A 21,986-nucleotide genomic window follows, 5' to 3' on the forward strand; every position below is an offset into this window, starting at 1 on the left:
GGGAGGAAAGTGAAAGAGAGAGCCGAGAGGAAGGGGCGGAGTTTCCCTTAAGAATAGGTTTCTATGTCAGGACATAGGGTGGTGCCACGGGGCAGGATCAGAATGTTAACACTGGTAACTCTAGTATTCTTGCAACTGAGCATGCGTGTCATACCCCTCCTTTGGGGACTTTGTGCTGGTTGATCCATGAAAAATGATCTTTCCTCAGAAACCCATGTGACTCATTCCCACACTTAAATCTTTGCTCAAAAGTTGCCTTCTTAGAGAAACAGAGCCTGACACTATTATGAATTTCAATTCTTAGCTAGCCCTGCCAAGCAGCCCCCGTCTTTACCAAGCCATCCATCTTACCCTGCTTTATTTCTTTCTTATATCATCATTTTTTACCTTCAGACATGTTTTCTGCATACACACTTGCAAACATACTACCTCCAAACATATGATTTACCACAATCTGATTTATTTATCATGTATTTATTATTTAAGATTTTTAAAAACGAGGTGGGGCATACTTGCCAAGGCATGTATATGGGGTCAGAGGATGATTTGGAGGAGTCCAGCTCTGTTCTTCCACCATGTGGATCCTGGGCATTAGATTCAGTTGTCAAGTACTAACAGCAAACACCTTTACCTGCTGAGGATTCTCTTCCAGTGTAAGGAGATTTGTCCATTTTCATTTACTGATCTATACCAAATGCCTTAGACAGCATGTGGCAGATAAAGTTACAGAAGATAATACTATCTAATTTTATAAGCCTCAAAATTAAGCAAATTAAATTGGTTAGACATAGGATTGTTTTTTTCTTTTAGATTTTTTTTCATGATACTAGACCCTGACCCTGGACCTTGTGCATTGTTAGACTAGCTAGCTAATCACTCTACCATTACTACACTCCTCACCTAGAAAAGGATGCAGTCAAAGCCAGGCGGTGGTAATCCCAACACTTGGGAGGCAGGCTGATCTCTGTGAGTTTGAGGCCAGCCTGGTCTACAGAGTGAGTTCCAGAACCTTCAAGGCTACACAGAGAAACCCTGTCTCGAAGAACAACAACAACAAGAAAAAAAAAAAAAAAAGGAAGAAAAGATTACCTGTGAATAGTGGTCGCTGGATGGTTTCTAGGAGCACATAAAATGTTTGTTTCATTTTTACTGTGGGGGGGGGCGTTGCCAAAGGAATGGTTTTAGTGGCTGAGCAGAAGGTGAAAATGCAAAGGGTGAGAGAAATGAGCAGTGAAGGAGAGTCCCAGTGGAGGGTCAGATCAAGGGAAGTGTAGAGAGTGAGTTGGCGGTGGGTGTGCTTCTGAGCACAGGTACATGGGTAGGAAACCTTAGTCAAGTGTTGATAGAGTTCCACTTCATGTTGAGAGATCTGATGTGGCATGGCGACTTCCGCCAGTGAGTACAGAGCAGCTCTATAATCATTAGGAAATGCAGGGCAAGCTTTGACTATTAGTAGACTCATGAGCAGTTCTGACAGTGTTGGTAAAGTTGAAAATTCGAAATTTAAAACCACACTAACCTGCTGCCCCGGGCTGTGTCTTGCCAGGTTTCTTTCTTTATTTATTTTTATCTTTGGGGGACACACTGGGCCTTTAAACCAGGGCCTGCACTTTAAAATGTAATTATCCTATGAGGCAACCCTGCCTTTGCCTGTGTGTGCTTGGCACGTGACTTAGCTGCACTTGCTTCCGATTCTCTAGTAATGATGCCTCTACAAGCAGGATCCTCCAGATGGTCCCTCTGTGCTGGGTAATCATTAGTTTTGAAAGTCCAGGATTATAGTTTTACTTAGGATAACTATCAGTTATTGAGCAGCACCAACCAGTGTATTTCATGCTCTGGTTTATCTAACTCCATTCTCCCAACAATGCCATGAGGCTGATCGGTTGAACCTTTCCACAGGAGACAGATTCAAAGAATAGTGGTAAATCGCCATGCTAGTAAATATTGGAGCTTATTTTAACGTTCAGTATTGTTTAATACCAAATCCAGTTTCCCCACGGTGCTACATGTCACAGATCCTAGCCTTTACTTATATGTGTGTGTAAGCAGCTGATAATCTGAATTTACATGGCATCATAAGTAATGAAAAGACCCTTCCAAAAAAAATCGTAATTTTTTCCAGCTTGTAACTGAGTATAGGTCATTTTCTTGGTATCTCTTTTTGCATGAGTGCCTTATTTTATAAATATGAGCATGACTACTATCCTCTAAGTATCTTTCTTTAATGCCCAGAGTAAGTCTTATTATTTATTTTTTAAAATCATAAAAAAGAAAGTAAACAGATAATAAAAGCAGAAGCCCTCATCAGCTTTCGAGGGGAAAAGACAGCATGAAATATATTCCACCTTTAAGGAACTTGTCATCTATGCCTGTTGGGTGGGCAGTTCTTTGTGTATTATAGACATTCCTAAAGATTAAGCAAGAATGCCGATAATTATACACTCACATTTGGGATCAAGGCTTTGAAATTAATTTTACCCCTAACTTTGTAGGTGAAAGACAGCAGCAGGATGGGTAAATAAACCGGTGAATAAAAAAGGGCGTGGTTTTCCATCGAATACGTCTCTCCGGAATGTTTATTTTGAGGAGCGTTTACATCGGCTCTTAAGGAAGGCGGAACGCGGTGCATTCAGGGAACCAGCTGGAGAAGCCTTTTAATCGTTTGGTTTCAGTAGCTCCCAAGCAGGACCCTTTGCACTGTTTTCTCTGCCGGTCTTTCCCGGTTCAGTGTAGGTCATGTGATAGCCGTCACGTGACTCGGTCAAAGGATCTTTTCCTCTTACCAGCGTTGAAAAAAAAAAAAAAAAAAAAAAAACCGAAACTGTTCTCCAATTAAAGCTGCAAACGTGTACTACGCCGTTTCCTTGTTGGGTTTTCTTGTTTGCTGTTGCTCCTGTAGAAACAAAATGAGTGGTAAGATTTGCTGTTTTTGAGTATTCGCTTTTATTTTAAAACATAGCAAGCTTTGTATTAACCTAAAGCCGTTTTGTGTGGTTTTTAATAGATGCCGAATATGTTCGCTATAAAAACACTCTAAATTGTTATGAGGTTTTGAAAATAGTACACTATATGTGCTAGACTGATTTTATATTTCACATCATGCCCTATTCTGGCCTCTTGATTTTATTCGGGTTTTCTTTTTTTAAACACTGGTCTGAAAATTGGCATCAGATAATTTGGAAGCCATTGTGCACGCCAGCAGTTAGCAGCCCGTTGCATATTTAATTTTAAATGCTTGGACAAATCTGTAGCTTTTTTTCTCTTAAGAATGGAATTACCTAAATATGAATGTAGATTAACAAGGAAACAATTAGTTTATGCGAGGTAAAATGAATTAGATATTAAGATATTGATGGCATTTTTAAGAATTGGGGTGGGGAGTTTCTCACATTGAAGGCAAATGATAATAGAATTGTACTCTCTTTTGCAGGTTTTTAAAGTAAGAAATAGGCCCTTAAACAATAATGAAAGCACTCAGTGCTTTGGGGTAGATTTTGCCCACAGCTTGTAAATTCTGAAGGAGCTGTTAGGTATAGCCACAGTTGTCGAAGCTTTCTTATGCTGAGTGTACATTTTATGTACTCCCTTATAGGCAGGTTGGACTTCCCTCGACACAGTCTGCTTTGCTGCATACAAATTTAAGACAGTTTGTGGTTAATCTTCTAGAACTTCCTGAATTACAAAGTAGTGTTGAACTTAGGAGATAATCAGGCGTTTGTGTTAATAAGTGTGCAGAGGTTTAGAGTTTTGTTACTGTGGACATAGGACAAGCAATATGGTGCTGTTAGCATTTGGATCTGAATATCAGTGGAGTGTTTACTGTTTTTGGATTGGGGGTGTGGCAGGTTTGTGCTCAATGTTGAATATATCCCAGCAATATTTTAGATAATGTATATGGTACTGATAAATTGCCTTTAAAAAATCTAGCCATGTGGCATGTCTGCCTCCTGATTAGAAAATTTACTTAAGTAGTTACATGATCACATCATAAAGAAGTTTTTGTGCTACTTGTTTTGCAACTAAATGATGAGTTATTTTAGCAGCTATCCAAGTAAAATGTGAACTGAGTAAGGAGATAAATGCCTGTAATAGTAGCATTCTGGAGGCTGAGGCAGGAGGATGGTGAGTTTGAGGCCAGCCTGGGCTACATAGGAAGACCCTGACTCAGAAGAAACAACAAACAGCACACAATGCAGTGCCCTATGAATTGTAACTGCAGTGTTTTATATAGTTAGACTTATTTCTAGTAGAAGGAGGAGCCCCACAGCAGCTGTGTGCTGCAACTGTAAGTGTTTATCAGCTGGGAGTTACTAGTCCAACAGTTAAACAGAAACAAAAACAAAAAGTTTTAGTGGTTCTGAGTAAAGAGCAGGCGTGCTTCTGAAGATGCCTGTCTGCTTCATTTCCACATCACCTTCATCAGTCCCTGTCTAATGTTAATGACTTGACACAAGATTAAACTTTGCAGTGGGAACAAAGGGCCTGAGGTCTAAGCTTAGTCCAGAGAGCTCAGCAAGGGATAATTTCTTTTATTAAGAGTACAAATATAATTTTCAATACATTCTTTGTTTTCCAATCAAGTCTCACATTTTATAAATAATATCTAAGTCAGTTCTTAGAATTTGGAAGGCTAGTTTACTGGCTTATGTAAATTAGTTAATGAATAAAAAGGAATATTAGTGTATAAATGTTCCCATTTCTCCAGAAAGTAGTAAAGTGTGTTTTGAATGAAACCTTTCTGCATAGAGATTTAAAGAGGCTCTCACAAGTGTTATTTCATAAACTAATATATAATGTTTACTTAAATTTAACATTGTGTTCCTGCTTTCACTCGTGTTTTTCAAGGAAATCAAAACAAAACCCTTTAGAGGTGAGACCTAATGTCTCAGACCAATTACCAGCAGTGAGTACCATTGCAGTATTCATGAGAAACGAAACTGCTAGTGTTTTTAATTCCATCTCTACCACTTGGGCAGGCTTAAATTCCCTCTGTCTCATTTTCTTTCTGGAAAATGGGTAATGATAAAAGTAGTTGCTTGATTAAATGATTATAAAGAGAAAAAAAATCACTAAAGACCTGGCCTATAGTGTTAGTGTTTACAATTTGTGACTAAAATAATATTTAGAGGAGGCTAGAGAGACCACTCAGGGGTTAAGAGCATTTGTTGCTTTTACAGAGGACCTGAGTTCGGTTTCCAGCATCCCTATGGTGGCTCACAACCATCCATAATTCCAGTTCCAGGAGATCCAACACCCTCTTCTGACCTTCACAGGAACCAGACATGCACATGGTGGACAAGCACACATGTGGGCAACACACACACACACACACACACACACACACACACACACACACACATACACACACACACACTTTAAATAAGTGAATAGATTCATTTAGGAGATAACATTCAGAAGAATGTCATGTGCTTTGGAGCTATGATGTTCTTGGTGGTAGAACACTTGGCTGGCCAGGCCCTGAGCACTCCAGCTCCAGGCATTTGCTGGGCTTCCTCTGGGGGCCAGTGTGTTGTTGATGTTCTCTGTACAGACACACGTGGTGTACTGCACAAGTCTGCATTCTCTCTGCTTGCTTTCTAGTAACCATGCAGTCCTCACTCTCCCTTCCTGCTCCTCCATCCCTTTTCTTTGCTCTCCTCCTACTGTCCCTCCTGGGCTCTGGTTAATGTTTCCTCCTTTCCTGCTTGTCTCTTGTCCTCTGCTCCTCCTCCTTTCCCACCCCTTTCTCTTCATTTGCCCTCATTTGCCACGACTTAGTATTTTTCTTCTTAGTATTTTTCTTTACCTCTCTCTTTCTCTTTCTTCACTCCCCCACCCTCCACCCCATCACCCTGGGCTGCTCTGTCCTTACCCCTCCCCCTCCCAAGAAAGACTGGAATCTATCTGGATTTGCTGGAACCTGTTCTTCAGTCCTGGTGACCTGACCAGTGGAAACATTCACCTCCCCCACTGATTTAAATTTTGCATGTAAAAGGAAAACCACCGCCCACCCCACAGGGCTTTTTTTTTTTTTAACCAGATCTGACAGGTTATTTTCTTAGGAGTAATTTCTCTCTCTCTCTCTCTCTCTCTCTCTTTAAAAAAGGAAAACTATTCCTTTCATATGATTAAAAACTGGTGTGTATGGGACACTGCCATCTAAAGTTACTGGCAGAAAAGAGCTGAAGGTGAGGGATTTTCTAAAACAGTATTTAAAGCAAGTAAGATTTTTGTTCTAAAAAGAACAAAACCTTCCAAACTTATAAACGTTGTCTGGAAAGGTAACTCCATAAAAGTAAAAGGCAGAGCACAAGTGAAGTTCCGGGTTCTTGTTTACAGTGTCTCTGTGTTTGGAGACACTAAACTTGTCTCTGAGGAAATGTGCATGGCCATTCCTCACATGGTGGACAAGCACACATGTGAGGACTTGTTCTCAGCCCCACAGACAGGACCACACTGCACTGCTCAGAACCTTGCAAAGAGCCTTACTGTCCTTCCTCTGGCTACTCCCCCTTCTGCCTGTTTTGTTGATTTGTGTGGGGGGGGTTCCTTTTGTATTTCTAATTGTTTTTTTTTTAAATACAAAGTTCAATTTGATTTTCCTACTTACCCAATCATGTACAGTAAATACAATGATTTGAGATTATAAACCAACTGAACCTTTCTATTGGAGAGCCTATAAATCTTAGGTTTTAAGTGTTACCCAGGTTAGTGTAAGCACTGGGCAAGTTTGAGAAATGTAGATGTACTTGAAAGATAATCTGTACACTTTATAAAGTAAACGTTACATAAAAACTTCGTTACATATACTACCTTAGTTATATAAAAAGTTTGATAAAAATAAAAAGTAAATGTTATATAAAAATTCAGTACTCTTAATTTCTTTCCGTGGTATAGTATTACAGCACTGTTGACTTGGTGTGTAGCGTAGGTGAAGCAGTCCTGTTGTTCTCCACCTTGACAAGCAGCAATGCATTATTGTATCATTTCTCTAACCCATTCAGGTCCTGCTCAGGTTCCAATGATGTCCCCAAATGGTTCCGTGCCTCCTATTTATGTGCCTCCTGGATATGCCCCACAGGTATGCTTTTTGTGTCATATTTCTTTGTATATGTGTCTAATGATAGTTATTCTCCTTGACATTGACTCTGGTGAAACTATGCTGTTAAAGTTCCCGACATTATCCAGTTGAGTATCTTCTGTAAATCCATTTAAAATATTTATTACATTTCGAAAAGAGGGGGAAATACAGTGATAGTACTCACCACTCAGTTGCCTTTGGTCATTAAATTACAAAAGAAAATTTCAAGTTTTGTCTCCTTGTGTATACAAATTGTGTCACTAAGTTAAGTTGCCTGCACAGAGCTCTCTAGATCATTGACTTTAAAGAAAGCCAGGATTGGCCGGGCAGTGGTGGCGCATGCCTTTAATCCCAGCACTCGGGAGGCAGAGGCAGGTGGATCTTTGTGAGTTTGAGGCCAGCCTGGGCTACCAAGTGAGTTCCAGGAAAGGCGCAAAGCTACACAGAGAAACCCTGTCTCGAAAAACCAAAAAAAAAAAAAAAAAAAAAAAGAAAGCCAGGATAGTGCTTCCAGCCTTGTTCCATGTGAAGGATTTCGGGTACTGCCAGTAATCCATCCTATGGACATGCTGTGGTGAATAGAATTTGTTTTCATGTCTCCTTGCATAGTCTAGGCTGGTCTCCTGAGAGATGGATTGCATGTGCATAACACTATGCTTGCCTCTCATAGATGAGCACTTAAGTCTTAGCCCTGAGACTCAGGAGCTCATTGCCTGTCCACACCGTAGCCCTTCCATGCAGCTCTTGAGACTGAGATCACTGCCCATTCACACCATAGCCTGACATGAATTGCCAAGCTCTGACTTAAAGAATTAAGTATAGCTATACAGGCAAATGGAATTCAGTTGTAGAACTGAAGTGTTCAGTGTTGTCTTGGTTAAGATTTTTATTCTATGAAGAGACACCATGACCACAGCAACTCTTATAAAGGACAGCATTTAATTGGGGCTGGCTTACAGTTCAGAGGTTTAGACCATTGTCGTCATGGAGGGAAACATGATGGCATGCAGAAAGACATGGTGCTGGAGAAGTCGTTTAGAGTTGTATATCCAGAGCCTCGGGCAGCCGGAAGAGAGAGGCACTAGGCCTGGTTTGTACATTTGAAACCTCAACTTCCAGCCCCCCCCCCCCAACACACACATACATTTCTTCCAACAAGGCCATGCCCACTCCAAAAGGCCACACCTCCTAATAGTGCCACTCCCTATGGCCCTGGTGGGGTGCATTTTCATTCAAACCACCACGAGTGTCTTCCACTATGAGTTTCTTTGTGGTTTGTGCTCCTTGTGTCAAATCCCTATTAGAGAATACTCATACTTCTTCTAAGAACCAAATTTGCACTTAGTACTCTTCAAACCTTCTCTTACTTCCTCCCTGACTATAGCAGAATATTGGGAGGATATTGTGGTAAATTCTTGCTTACTTTATGAAACATGCCTCTGTATGATAGCAGAAATTAGTATGGGGAGGATAGAAGTTGCCTGGAATTGAGAGTCCGAAAAGCTGGATTCTTTCATCTCAGACCTTTGCTGGCTGATATGTTTTAGGCATATCAGCTTTCTTGACTCTCAGTGCCCTTCTTGTAATAAAGTGAAGACACATGATATCATGTATTTAAAAGTATCCTGTAGTCTTTCTAGAATAGCCTCTGTTTGCTATGACTACTTTAGTTTCATGCACTGAGCCCTTCATTTATTAGAGTTTGCGTTCTACATACAGGTTTAACTAACATTCTCATGCTGCATTCTAGACCTAAAGGCTTTTTTTCCTGCCTGATCTCTGGGACCTTTGAAAATTAGACAGCATTGACGTGATTTACTCCAGATTGTGTTGATACATCTGCTGCTTTTTTTTTTTTTTTTTTTTTTTTTTTTTGGTTTTTCGAGACAGGGTTTCTCTGTGTAGCTTTGTGCCTTTCCTGGAACTCACTTGGTAGCCCAGACTGGCCTCGAACTCACAGAGATCCGCCTGCCTCTGCCTCCCGAGTGCTGGGATTAAAGGCGTGCGCCACCACCACCCAGCGATACATCTGTTTCTTCTGCTCTGTTGCTCTCCCTCAGAAATTTGTTCACTTATACAGAAACTGTTCTCTATCATCATTCACTTCAAACATTTACTAAGTGATATTATTGCCAAAACAGTGGTTCCAGTTCTGAGGTATTCTTATAGAGGTGGTTGTTTGTATTTGTTGGTGGTGGTAGTGGTTGTTTATTTGGGATTTGGTTTATTATTGAGACAAGGTTTCACTATATAACCTAGACTGGCCTTAAATTCATGATCCCCTTGCCTCTGCCTCTGTAGTCCTGGAATGAATCACTGTGGTAGGCCTGTACTCTCACCTTACAATACTTGCTTGTTTTTTTTTGTTGTTGTTGTTTGTTTGTTTGTTTTTACAATACTTGCTTATTTTTATGACAAACCCACAACCTTCTCATTTCACTCAATCGTGATTATAGAAACAGATTTTCCAAACCTTTACTGGCCTCTCCTGGATATCATATTTATCACGGTTTGTTAATTAATTTTCTTTCTTAGGAAGATGATGAGGTTTAGCAGTTCTTATATTCATCAATGTTCTCCAGAGTAGTGATACACACCAGCCACTCTTGAGAATAAAAGAGGCAAGACTCTCCCTCCCTCTGAAGTTTACAGAATTGTGGTAGGGAAAAGCAAGCAAAAAGCATAGACAGTGGGCAGATTAGTCTATTAAAAGGAGAGCAAGGGCCCAGTGAAAAGAGCATCAAGCTGGGTGTATTTTCAAATAGCATGGTGGAGCAAGCCACACAGAGAAGGTGCTATTTAAGCTGAGTCTAAGAAAAGGTAGGCATTTGCCTGGTGAAAAAGGATTCTAGAAACAGAAACTGCTGTTACTGATGACATAAGATGAAGATATAGCCCATGCTAGGAGCAGCGAGGAGGCTAGTAGAGCCAAATAAAAATAGTGAGGTCAAAGTTAACTAGATCTATAGGCACTCCAGTCATTATACCCTCAGTACCAAACGCGCACCATAACGACTTAGAAATCAGTCCGTCATCTAGACTGAGAAACTGCGATGACTTCTTAGGGCACCTCCTTGCTCTTTCTGCTTCTTTGCTACAAAAGCCTTCTGAGCATGGCCTTGTCCACTGAGCGAAGTAGAAATTTCTTGTTGTGGTTTGCCTTGGACCCATGTTCCTTTGATAGCTCCAGCAGAACTCCACTTTTTCATGACCTCTGGTACTTACTGTTTTTCTTCCTCCATGATTTTACAAATGCTCTTATTTAGAGAATATTAATTCCCCCATTTTAGAAAGTTTTGACAGTCTTTCAAGCCCTAGATCATGTTATTTGTACTACTTTTTTCTACTGTTATTCCCATGAGGTCTTAGGTTCCTTGGAGATAAGAGCTGCCTTTTAATTAATTTCACATTCTTGTACTTAGATATAGTAGATGTCCCATAAGTATTTGTCAAATAAATTGATGATTTTTAATCATAATCTTTTTGGAAGGATTGTAGAAAGCTAGTGAATTTATCACTACTATGATCTTAATTTAAAATTCAAGATTATCTCTAGGGAATTTATCAGTTTGAAGTATATGAGGTATTCCAAAAACAAAAATTCAGTCTTTTGAAATATTGTAAGTATATAGTAAGACTATATTCCGGGGTTCTCTTCTCCCTGTTAACATACCTGCATTTTCTGTGACACATAATTTCTAATACTAGAAAACATTATTGAGATCTACCTTGTACTCACAGCTAAGCACTTGACAGATTGTCCAAACCCTGACACATGAGCCTGGTGCTAGCAAATCAAGAAGCCAGGAGTAGATGGAAGAATTGAGGCACATGTGTGGCTATACGAAAATGCAGCTTGTGTGGTTTGGCAGAAATGAAGTGGCACACACATTAATAACCACCGTCTTAGTCTCCTTTTAGCATGTTAGTGTTAGAGTGTTAGTTAAACTCTGAGCAACCTCAGTTGTTAGATTCCTAGTATGTTTGTCCTTAAAAAGCAGGAAGAAAGCCATGGACCAAAACAGCATTAGGAAAGATGCTTTGTGGTCAGTAAGTCAAGACCACCTACCTTTCTCCTTGATAGGTGTAGCTGTTTCTGGAGCCTGCCCTTCTGTTAGGTGTAATATGCTGTGAATGCTCCTTAACAGGAAAGGGAAAGTTGTAAGAGACTGGCATACATCTTAGAGGCAGAAATATAGCCAACAAAGTTAAGATAGCAAATGGGGAATAAAGTAAAAGAATTTTAAAGTTTAACAAAGTAGATTATACACGGAAAGCCAATGGCAACAAGAACAGAAGAAACTGCAGTTCACTGCCAAATATGAACTTATTCCGTAAGAACCTTGCATTGCAAAATGGGCATCTGTCTGTTAAAGAAGCCCTCTGATGTCAATCACTGGCCTCCATGTGCATACGGTCTTCTTGAGCCAGGCATTGTGGCTCATAACTAATTTAGGGCTTGAGGGGTAGAGGCAAGATGGCCATGCTCAAAGCTAGCCTGGGATATAAAGCAGACCTCCCTTAACTGCTAATGCTTTGGTTTGTTTTAGTGGTGTGGTGGTGATTGTTCAGACGAGAGGGCTCCTTTGGGAGGGACTTGTAGATTTTGTAAAGTGGGGAAAGACCCACGTTAGCTTAATTAGAAGTTTCAAGTTACTCCTTTAGCTGTGCTTGCTGTTTCAGTTTGTGTTGTGTCAGCAGCCAGCAGTGAGTCAGTCCATTCTTCCAAGCTGCTACAGCTTAGCTGATCCTGGTGCTGTCTTTGGAAAACAGCCAGATCGAAGAGCAGGGTCTGGGAAGACTAGAACTTAGAGGGTCCAGATGAGGACGAGAGGACAGGGCCTGTGCTGACTTGCTGACATGTATTTGTGCACTTGGTATGTAAAGTAAGGATTTCTCTAGAATGCTCAGACACTAGCCCTGTTATTTAAGAACTTCAAGGAGCTTGGTTGCCAAGCATGAGGAGGAAGCAAGGATTTGAGGAAGTTACCCTAAGAGTCCAGTGTGGTGATGAGGAGAGAAGGAGAAGTAAATTTTCTAGTTGAATTAAATGTTTATATTTCTAATCATAGCATTTCTTTAAAAAAAAAAATCCAGTGCTATTCCAGGTACTAAGGGGGGAAAAAAGCAAAACAGATTTACCTTAGACTTTTGTTGTGGCCAGAAAGGCACACATCCAGTATAAAATACCAAATACTGAACACAACCTTTCTGTCTTCAATAGAGGAAACAGGGCTTTCCCTAATTAAGATCGTATCTGTGGTTAAGGTGCACAGTGATGATATCTATCTGTGTTTTAATTTTTATTAACAGACTAACTTAACTGCTTCTCCTTTACTCTCATGGCCAGAGCACCAGCTGATGTGAATTCAGCGTCTGAAAGCTGGCTTCTGCTTAGGCCTCCAGAGACTTGAGGCTGTTTTGAGGTCTCCAGGCCTTGCTCAGAAGTTACAGCTGCCTAAATCATTCATTGAAGTGCTGAAGTGCTCTATGTTCTTTTGGTTTTGGTCCAGATTTTTGTTGTTTTTGTTTTTGTTTGTTTGTTTGGTTTGGTTTGGTTTTTCCCAGTGGCACTTTTGGCATTTTGTTTTTTAATTGTGGCAAAATACACATAGCATATATTTATACCAACTTAACCATTCTTAGGTATATGACTCAGTGGCACTGAATACATTCACATTCCATCATCCATCCACAGAGCTCTTCATGTTGATTAAAGCTGTGAACCTATTTAGTAATAACTCCCCACTCTCCTCCTAGCTTATCCTCTACTTGAGTGAGAACATGGTATTAGGAACCAAACTGCTTGACTTCTAACACTAGCTCTTGCACACTATCTGTGTGGCCCTGGATAATTGATTTAACATCTCTGTGCCTTGATTTTTCCATCAGAAAATAGAGATACTAGTATCTCATTTATAGTATTGTTATGAGAATTAAATAATTTGTATTGTTCCCTTGAAAAACTTAGAGATTACCTTCAGTAAAACATTCATGAGAAAAATGAGCAAATCTGTGATGTGATGAATATTGAAGAGGAGACTTAGAATCAGTGGAACAGAAACTATAGGAAGGAGAGACAACTAAGATTGTGGTAACCTGGGAAGGGTCCCTGAAGGGGAAGTCAGGGAATCAAGCAAACTCTCCCAGTCCCACATATGCTCTCGTCCGTCCATGATGTCCGTTTATAACAGAGATGAACTTAGCATCTGCTGGAGCACTAGAGTCCACCCCCTTCAGCTCTTCAAAGGCGCTGTTCTAGCGTTTCCCTTCTGTGTCATATCAGTATCCTACTCTGCTGGGTCATACTTAACTAGTGTGTCAGCATGTTGATGTTCTCACAGCGAAAACCAAATGTCTGAATCTACAGTATTATCAGCCACAACCCTATTTCTGTATTTCTCTTTGCAAGGCTTTCCAAAACTGTTCTGTTAGCTCATACCCTTCTCTTCACTTTCTCTTTTAAGCCCACTCCAGCTAGTTTTGCTTCTGATTATCCCCAGACTGTTTTCATGGGGTCACAGTTATAACCCATTAGCTAAATCAGTGGCCAGTTCTTATCTTCCGTCTACCTGCCCCATTAGCTTTTGACACACTTGAGCCTTCCCCCTTGACACATTACACAAAACTTCCAAACTCTACACAGGAATTATGGTTTCCTCCTGATGCACAGGCTGCCCTTTGATCTTTCTGGAACTACAAACTGGTTCTTATTGGTCTACTAACTATTTCCACTTAGATGTCTTAGCAATTTACAAAACTTTCATCTCTGAATCCTAAAATTCTAAATGCTAAACTCCATAAATACTCACTTTCTCTGTTCCTGAGCCTTGCTCATCACAGTCATTGGAACATAGTCTTATCCCATGTGGAATCCTCAGCTAATTTGCCTTTAAATCTGCAAATGAGGGTCACTGCTAGCCCCCCTCCTGCTTCTACCCTGGGCCAGGCCCCTGTGGCCCACTGTGGCCTGCCACCAGCTTTTGCCTGGTGACAGTGGTGACTTTCAGAAGTTTCCCCGCTTTTCTCCTTCACGTCTCCATCTCAGTTCAGCAGCCAAAGGAATCCTACGAAAGAGAGGCTTGCATCAGGAGTCCTAGACCTGCTTCTGTAGATGTTTTCTCTGGGTGATTTTTACTCAGCAGTTGTCCCCTGTGTTACAAGACAGTTGCAGCATCCCTGGCCTCTGTACCCCACCGAGACCCTAAAATGTCCCAGACACATCCAGATGTACTCTAGAGGACGAGTGGACTCTGGATTAGATCTGCTGTACAAGATTCTCCTAAATTATCCATTTCTTTGTTTCTCTCAAGAACTTTTTTTTAATGAATGAAAGAGGTAATGTATATCTGGATTTGGATGGATAGATAGGATTCCCATGTCTATAGATTAAGAGGACACAAACTGAAGAGGAAAATAATCTCAGCAGAAGTATAAGATACAGAGTCATGTAAGTCATTGTCAAGAACATCCTAACTGAAGTTAAAGGTTCAGGATTTGGTGAAGAAGAAAGGTATGATTAGGAAGGCTGAAGGCTGTGGAGATGGCTCACTGGTTAAAAGCGCTGGCCACAGAAGCAAGAGAATTGAACAACACCATGTAAATGCCTGCGGATGCAGAAGCAAGGGAAGCTGGGTAATAAGACGAGGTGGTCAGCAAGCTTTACATTTGACTAAGAGATCATGCCTCAAAATAATAAAGTGGGAGAACAAAGATCCCTGGCATTAACCTCAGGCCTCCATAGGGACACACACATGCACCCCCACCTATGCACACATGAGAACATGCATACATTCAGACCGCACAAACACGTGAAGGTAGAGGTGATTGGAACAATACTGAGAGCTAGTTGTCTTCTAGGAATTACAAATCCGAGAACAATAAAGGTTAAAGTGCTTTGTGGCAGATACTGGGGTTCAGTTACTCAGAATCTCTTTCAAGCTCTCTCTAATGTGCCACCTTCTAGATTTGAGGCTGAAAAAGCTGTACACCATTCCAGACTCCCTTCAAGTCAGGTTCCAGATACAGCTCAGTTTCCATTTGTGCTGTACATGATGTGCATTTGCTGGAGATTTCAATTCAGAACTGAGTTAAATAAAAAAAGGTAGATTTGAGGCATTCATTTCACTGGAAGCAGGATATTGGTGCAGCCCCAGCAGCGCAAAGAAATAACACATATTAAGCAGTGGCCGCATGCCTTTAATCCCAGCACTCAGGAGGCAGAGGATCTCTTGAGTTCAAGGCCAGCCTGGTCTACAGAGCAAGATCCAGGACAGCCAGGGATATACAGAGAAACACAGTCTTTAAAAAACAAAACAACACAACAACAACAAAAAACCTCTGGGGGATAGAGAGATAGCTCAGTGATTAAGAACACTCACTGGCTGTTCTTCCAGAGGTCTTGAGTTCAATTCCCAACAACTACATGGTGGCTCACAGCTGTCTCTAGTGGGAGCTGATGCCCTCTTATGGCATAAAGGCATACATGCAGATTGAGCACTCATGTACATTAGATAGGTGGGTAGGTAGGTAGGTATAAATAAATAACATGTATTGTGCTAAATATATTACATACAAACAATGAATTCATTTGGGATTCTAGTCTAGTATCCTAGATGAATCATATCACACTTCGACTAGATAAATCTTTAACCCCATTAAGGCTCTGAAAAATAGGTTGATAAGTACCCAAAGAAATGCTATACCTACCAAACAAATACTTAGGTATAAAACTTGATATCCTTAAATATAAGCAGATTTATCTTTAAATTAGCACTTTGGTATAGTAATTTTTCTGTTTTCCTGAAATGCTGGGTATTTGGGAGGCGGGAGTGGGGTGGGGTGGGTGTGGGGTGTTCTTGATTTTGAGATTAAAAATCCTATACCTTTTAGGCATTCCTGTGTGTCTTTAAAGGTCCTGTGAGATCCAGGGAATTTATTATTTTCTTGAAAGCTGATTCTCAGAGTTGTAATCCTTTTGGAATGTGGCAGTGTGTGGTGGGGAGCATTTTGCTGGTTAATTGTTGGTTCTTCAGACCGGATATCAATGTGTAGACTGGGCTGATCTGGAACTCTGTGATCCTTTTTGCCTCAGCTTCTGGGTCCTTGGATTTCAAGAATGTAGCACCACACACTGCTATGTTCCAGAGAAAGGAAAGGATAATTTCTAAGTCCCAGTGTCACAGATGCTTTTCTTAACGGTGCTCTTTGGTCTTCCTGCAACTTGTTTTTGATCCACCCTCAGCCATGATATAGAAAAGGAAATTCATGACCCCATTATGCCTAACCGTTAATGCATGTAATACATGTCCATTCATCATGTAGCCACTCCCATCAGTATTTTAAGATCTACATTGGATAACATTCATATTATACAGACGGACTACTTTGTTGTTCAATGCTGATTTGGTACCTAATGTGTTGAGTAAATTTTTTTCATGGTACTCTGGGGCTTTTGAATCCTAATTGTATACAAGTTCTTACTCTATACCTTTGAAGAGTTGTTTACTTCCTTCAGAAGACACTTGTAACCCAATGTTCATTTTGTAGGTTATTGAGGACAATGGTGTTCGAAGAGTCGTTGTGGTTCCACAGTCACCAGAGTTTCATCCTGGTGGCCACACAGTTATCCACCGTTCCCCACATCCTCCTCTGCCTGGTTTCATTCCTGTCCCAACCATGATGCCCCCTCCACCACGCCATATGTACTCACCAGTGACTGGAGCTGGCGACATGGCAACACAGTATATGCCACAGTATCAGTCTTCACAAGTATATGCCGATGTAGGTAAGAGATCTCCAAACACCCCTGCCTTGTTGACTTGGATATAAAAGATGCTCTCTGCATGTCATATAAAGGAAATAACACATGATAATGAGAGCACTGTGGTTTTCTGTTACCCAAGTACTATTAAGCAACTTGGTCTTCATGATGCAACAGGTTTCTAGGAAAAAAGTAGACAAAAAAAATCAGAGAAGTGGTATCTTCCATCAGACAGAGTGTGTAGTGGGGTCCTGGTAGACAACAGGTCTCCTCTGAGGAAATTTTTAGCAAGAAATAACTGCTTTAAAAAAAAAAAAAAAAAAACCTTAAAGGCTGTGATGAACCTTAAGTTGCTGGGTTCTGTGAGGGATTGAGATGCCCTAAGTGAGCTACAATCTCTGCCTTTAGTTAATAAATTGCTGAAGACTAACACACACACACACACACACACACACACACACACACACACACACACGCAACTCATTAATAATCTTATTCTTTGCCATAGCTTTAAACAACACCTATATACTTGTAACTCAGATTTTCTATCCTCTATGAGAATCTTCTTTTAGCCCCAGACTTGTATCTCTTTCTGGCTTTCTGATACTCCTTCCTGTTCGGTTGCCAGAATATATCTAACATCAGCCCTAATTTAAATAAAGACTGAAGCACAGTCTCTAAATAATGTGCATAGTTATAATTCGCAGTGTTGTAAAGGGAAGTAAAGGACATATATGCACAAACCAGCTAAGGGGTGGTGGAGGACAGGAATTGTATCACATTTGAGGCTCTTTGTTAGGGAACGTGACACTAGGTCTGAGGAGCTGAGAGTGTTGGTGTCTAGTCAGTAGAGGCTTCCTTTCCAAATTCACATGTTGTATGGCTTCCCCGAGTGGGACCTAGTGGAACACTTCATTGTTAGCCATACCATTACTGAACTTGAACTTCACCATATGCTGTTCTTATGAATGCATTAGCTCATGTCATCCTCAGAAATATTCCCAAACTACAGGTGAAGGAGCTGAGCTGCAGAACAATTGGTCTCTACAAGGTCACATTGTTAGCTACTGGGTTTTCATCCTCTCAGATCTACTCTGTTATGGCATACTCTTTATTTTCTCCATGGTACTCCTGTTATTTTATCTTGAATAATAGATAAAATATAAAAGCATCTGAGTAACCAAATTACATTTTAAAAATGGGGACTAATGGTTCCTAGGTTTCAGTGGATTTTTCTGTTTACTGTGTTGTAACAATGAGTAGAATTTTTTTTCTCATATTTTCTCTACAGATTATCTTTTATCTCAAATGTTTTCATTAGATATTTTACATGCACATATACTCTCACACTCAGGTATCTTAGGAATGGGATCTAAGGGGTTACAACACAAACTTCATTTATACATATATACCCTATTGGTAGTTTTCATATTATATGTAGTGATTTTGCACAACCTCACCATTCAGGTGTGGAGTTTCCTATTTGTGTCATATCAGAACTCAAAATTCCAGACTTTGGAGCATTTCAGATTTCAGCTTATTAGATTAGGGATAAATAACTCTAAGCCATTTCTGCCACCCCCAAAGAAACCTTCACCTAGCAGTCAGTAGTCTGTCCTGATTTCTTCTTGTGCCCCTAACCCTTAATCTACTTTCTGTCTCTGTGTTGCTGCCTGTTCCAGACTTTGCATGGACACATGTATAGCAGTGTATTTACAGCATTTCAAATGTTCATATGAGATGTGATCTTTTCTGCCTGGGTTTTTAACTTAAGATTCATCTTTGTTGTGACATCCACTGTGGGTTGAATTTGAGACTTGGATGCATACTACACTTTGCTCATGCATTCATTAGTTGGTGACATTTGACACTTTTTTTTCCAAGCAAATATACATATTTATTTGTGAAATTAAGCAAAAAAAAAAACCCACGTGCATTATATGTATATACATATATATACATTAATAAATGTATATATTGTATACTATAAATACATACACACATTAATATGTTTCACATACATCTTTTGATGACATTTTATTATATTAATTATAAATAGTATCACTCATTTAAGGATTCAGGAAGACATATGCTCTTGAAAAAATTTAAGATGTTTATTTATTTTGTAACTTATATTGAATCTTTGTGCATTTCACATCATGCATCCTGATCCACTTATTTCCCTGTCCCTTCTTGTCTGCCTTCTGTACTTGTAACCTCCCCCCCAAAATCAAAACCAAATTTAAAAGAAAAATCCAAACCCAAGCCAAACAAAAACAAAGAAAGAAGAATCTTGTTGTGGAGGCTGTAATGTGGCCCGTTGAGTCACAGTTTACCCTTTAGTCCATTCATCTTTACTTGCAAGTATTCACTGCCAAGAGTCATTGGTCTGGCTCGAGTCCTCTGATTTCTGCTACACCATGGACTCTCCTCTTACTGTCCTGTGTCATGGAGATCCTGATGTTCTGGATCTGTAGGTTTGTCCCCTTCACGTGCTCCAACAGTTCATAGATTCCATGGATATTGTGGTGGGCCAACTCATAGCCCTGGTTCTAGGTCTTGTGGGTGCAGGTGAGTCTACCCTGAGTCCTGAGAGTAGGAGAGCTGACACCCCTCCCCCACCCCATGATGTGAGTGTCAGTGTCCCAGATCTGAGGACCTGAGAGCAGGAGAACTGGCCCTGCTCATTGCTGCAGGCTGCATAGAGGTAGTGACAATGAGGGAAAACTGGCAGGCTGACCAACCCAGCTACCACTCAGATAGCTGATACTTTCACTGTTTGTCTATGAGCGATGCCATTGAGAACACTGTATACAAGTGTCTACATTTTTCACACTTGGCACATTTCACACTTTTGAGTACAAGGGCTGGGGCATGTGTGAATAGGGCCAGGGTACGTGTGAATAGCAACTGCCAGGCTGTTTATGGATCTCATCATTTACTATCCCTACCAGCAGTGTATGCGGGTTCCAGTTTTTCCACATCTGCTGTCCTTCATAACCGTCTTGTTGCCTGTTTTATCCCATTTTTGTTTTGATTTATTTTCTTTATTTTTTTTTGATGCTTATTGGCCATTTGCATAGTCATTCTTTAATAGAGTTGTCATTTTATTCTTATGTTGTATGTTTTGTATAGTCTGGATACAAGTCCTTCATCAGATCCATGGTTTGCAGGTATTTCCCCCCATACTGCCTTTCTACTTTCCTGGTAGAGAAAAGGTCCTAATTTTGAGCAGGTCCTGTTTGTTTTGCTTTGTTTGTGCTTTTCATGTCTTGTCTAAGAAGAACTACCAAATCCAAGGTCATGCAGATATACCCCTTTGTTTCTTCTCAGAGTTTTGTAGTTTCAGCTACACCTTGGGGTATTTGATTCATATGTAGTGTAATGTAAAGACCTAAATTTACTCTTTTATGTATAGATATCCAAACTCCTGTTTTTAATATCTAATTTTATTCGGTATATCCTTATAATACTCATTTCAAGAATACTATGCTAATTTTCATAAAGTACTGCTAAATTAAAATTGTTTCCTTTACAGTGGGACTTGTTAGGCTTTTCTCTTAAATATTTTCTTCAGTATTTTATATTTAAATGTAAATTTTATATTTCAAAAAAATGAAGAAATAAATTTTATAGTCCACTTAGTTTCTGTCTGCTAACTCCTACAGCAGTTTTAGTGGTGGTTTTCTTTTTTAGAAGGAAATCTTAAGGAAATTTAGATTGGCGATGTCTTTTTTTGCCTGTTTTATATGACTGAGATTAAAAGACGATTGGGAAGTAATAGCTTACAAACAGTGAAAGAGGAGCTGTAAGTCGGCCTGATCTCATTCCTCACCGACACCGCAGACCACCACTGTTTCTCTGCAGAGTAATAGTTGGGAAAATGGTAAAGAAATGTCTGTGTTCATGTTCATGGAGTTGTAACCAAGTCATGAAGCTTGATTCTAGTAGTGGAGACATAGAAATAGCTTTGTTTTGCAAAATCACTACTCGTACCTTATAATAAGTTGTATATGATATGATAGGCTTACTGCCTGTTACTGTGCCAAGAATTCATTTAGAAAAAATGACATTTTTAACACTGTGTTTTACTTCTTCTAGATGCCCACTCTACACATGGCAGGTCCAACTTTAGAGATGAAAGATCTAGTAAAACATATGAGCGTTTGCAGAAAAAATTAAAGGATCGTCAAGGAACCCAGAAAGATAAAATGAGCAGCCCGCCCCCATCACCCCAGAAATGCCCTTCTCCCATAAGCGAACACAATGGACTCATAAAAGGACAGAATGCCAGTGGTATGAACACCGGATCGGCAAGAAACAAATCTGGGCGAGGGAGAGGTTGTACACAAGTTGATTCGGAAGTAGAAGGTACCTTGATGTGTCTCTGATATTTTTCATCATTTTAACTGCTAAAATTATACCTCACCTTTCAGCTGTCTCATCCTGGATCACATAAGTTCATAGACTAGCACTTCTCTAACTGTGAGAAATGTTTTAGACTCTAAATGATGCTAGACAGAGCAAAACAGAGATTTGGGAAATCTCAAATAATTTCACATTATCATAAATGTTATTAGTTGAAAAGTTTCATTTCATAGGAAAACTAATTAACCAAGATTCCATTTCTTCTGTTTCTGGTCCTTTGATAAGGCTGTCTTGCCTTTTACAAAAGCTTTATTTTCTCAGCCTCTTTATTTATAAATACATGATAACTAGTATGTCATTAACCAATCCTCTCTGCATGTTCCATAGTTAGAATAGAGTAATCTCCTTCTCTTTGCTTCAAAAGGTTTATTCTTTCTTTGGGCCCCTCCCCTAATGTGTGGCTGTCAACATATGAACTCTGAACACTACCTTTTAATGTGTATTAGACTCAACTCTCTATAAGGTAAATATACGCTAGGTTAACAATAGCCTGTCTTCCATGTGTTTAAAAGAGTGTGAGGTTCTTGCCCGGGTACTTGGACTATAATGCTAAGCCTCTTATTGATGCCTGTCTTAATTTCCATAGATTTCCTTGATACTGTTACCTGTTTTAACTTCTAAAGGTAGACCATACTGTATTTTAAGTTTCCTCAAATATGCCAGTGAGGCGGACTAACATGCCTTTTCACAAACACTAACACCATAATTCTC

General features: G+C 39.9%; 1 protein-coding gene across 5 annotated transcripts in view; it reads left to right on the forward strand.

Moving 5' to 3' along the window:
- Fndc3a (fibronectin type III domain containing 3A) overlaps window positions 1–21,986 on the forward strand; it is a 150,384-nt gene that overhangs the window by 94,409 nt on the left and 33,989 nt on the right. For 4 of the 5 annotated variants that reach the window (XM_037208395.1, XM_028877631.2, XM_028877630.2 and 1 more), the window contains 3 exons: window positions 7,008–7,084; window positions 16,634–16,871; window positions 20,949–21,218. In XM_037208395.1, coding sequence (XP_037064290.1) covers window positions 7,008–7,084; window positions 16,634–16,871; window positions 20,949–21,218 — 585 coding nt within the window. Of the gene's footprint in view, window positions 1–2,807; window positions 2,917–7,007; window positions 7,085–16,633; window positions 16,872–20,948; window positions 21,219–21,986 lie in introns of those variants that run through there. The other variant, XM_028877632.2, reaches the window with a different exon arrangement.

The sequence above is a fragment of the Peromyscus leucopus genome, chromosome 9 (genome assembly GCF_004664715.2).
Source record: "Peromyscus leucopus breed LL Stock chromosome 9, UCI_PerLeu_2.1, whole genome shotgun sequence".
NCBI classification, from domain to species: domain Eukaryota; kingdom Metazoa; phylum Chordata; class Mammalia; order Rodentia; family Cricetidae; genus Peromyscus; species Peromyscus leucopus.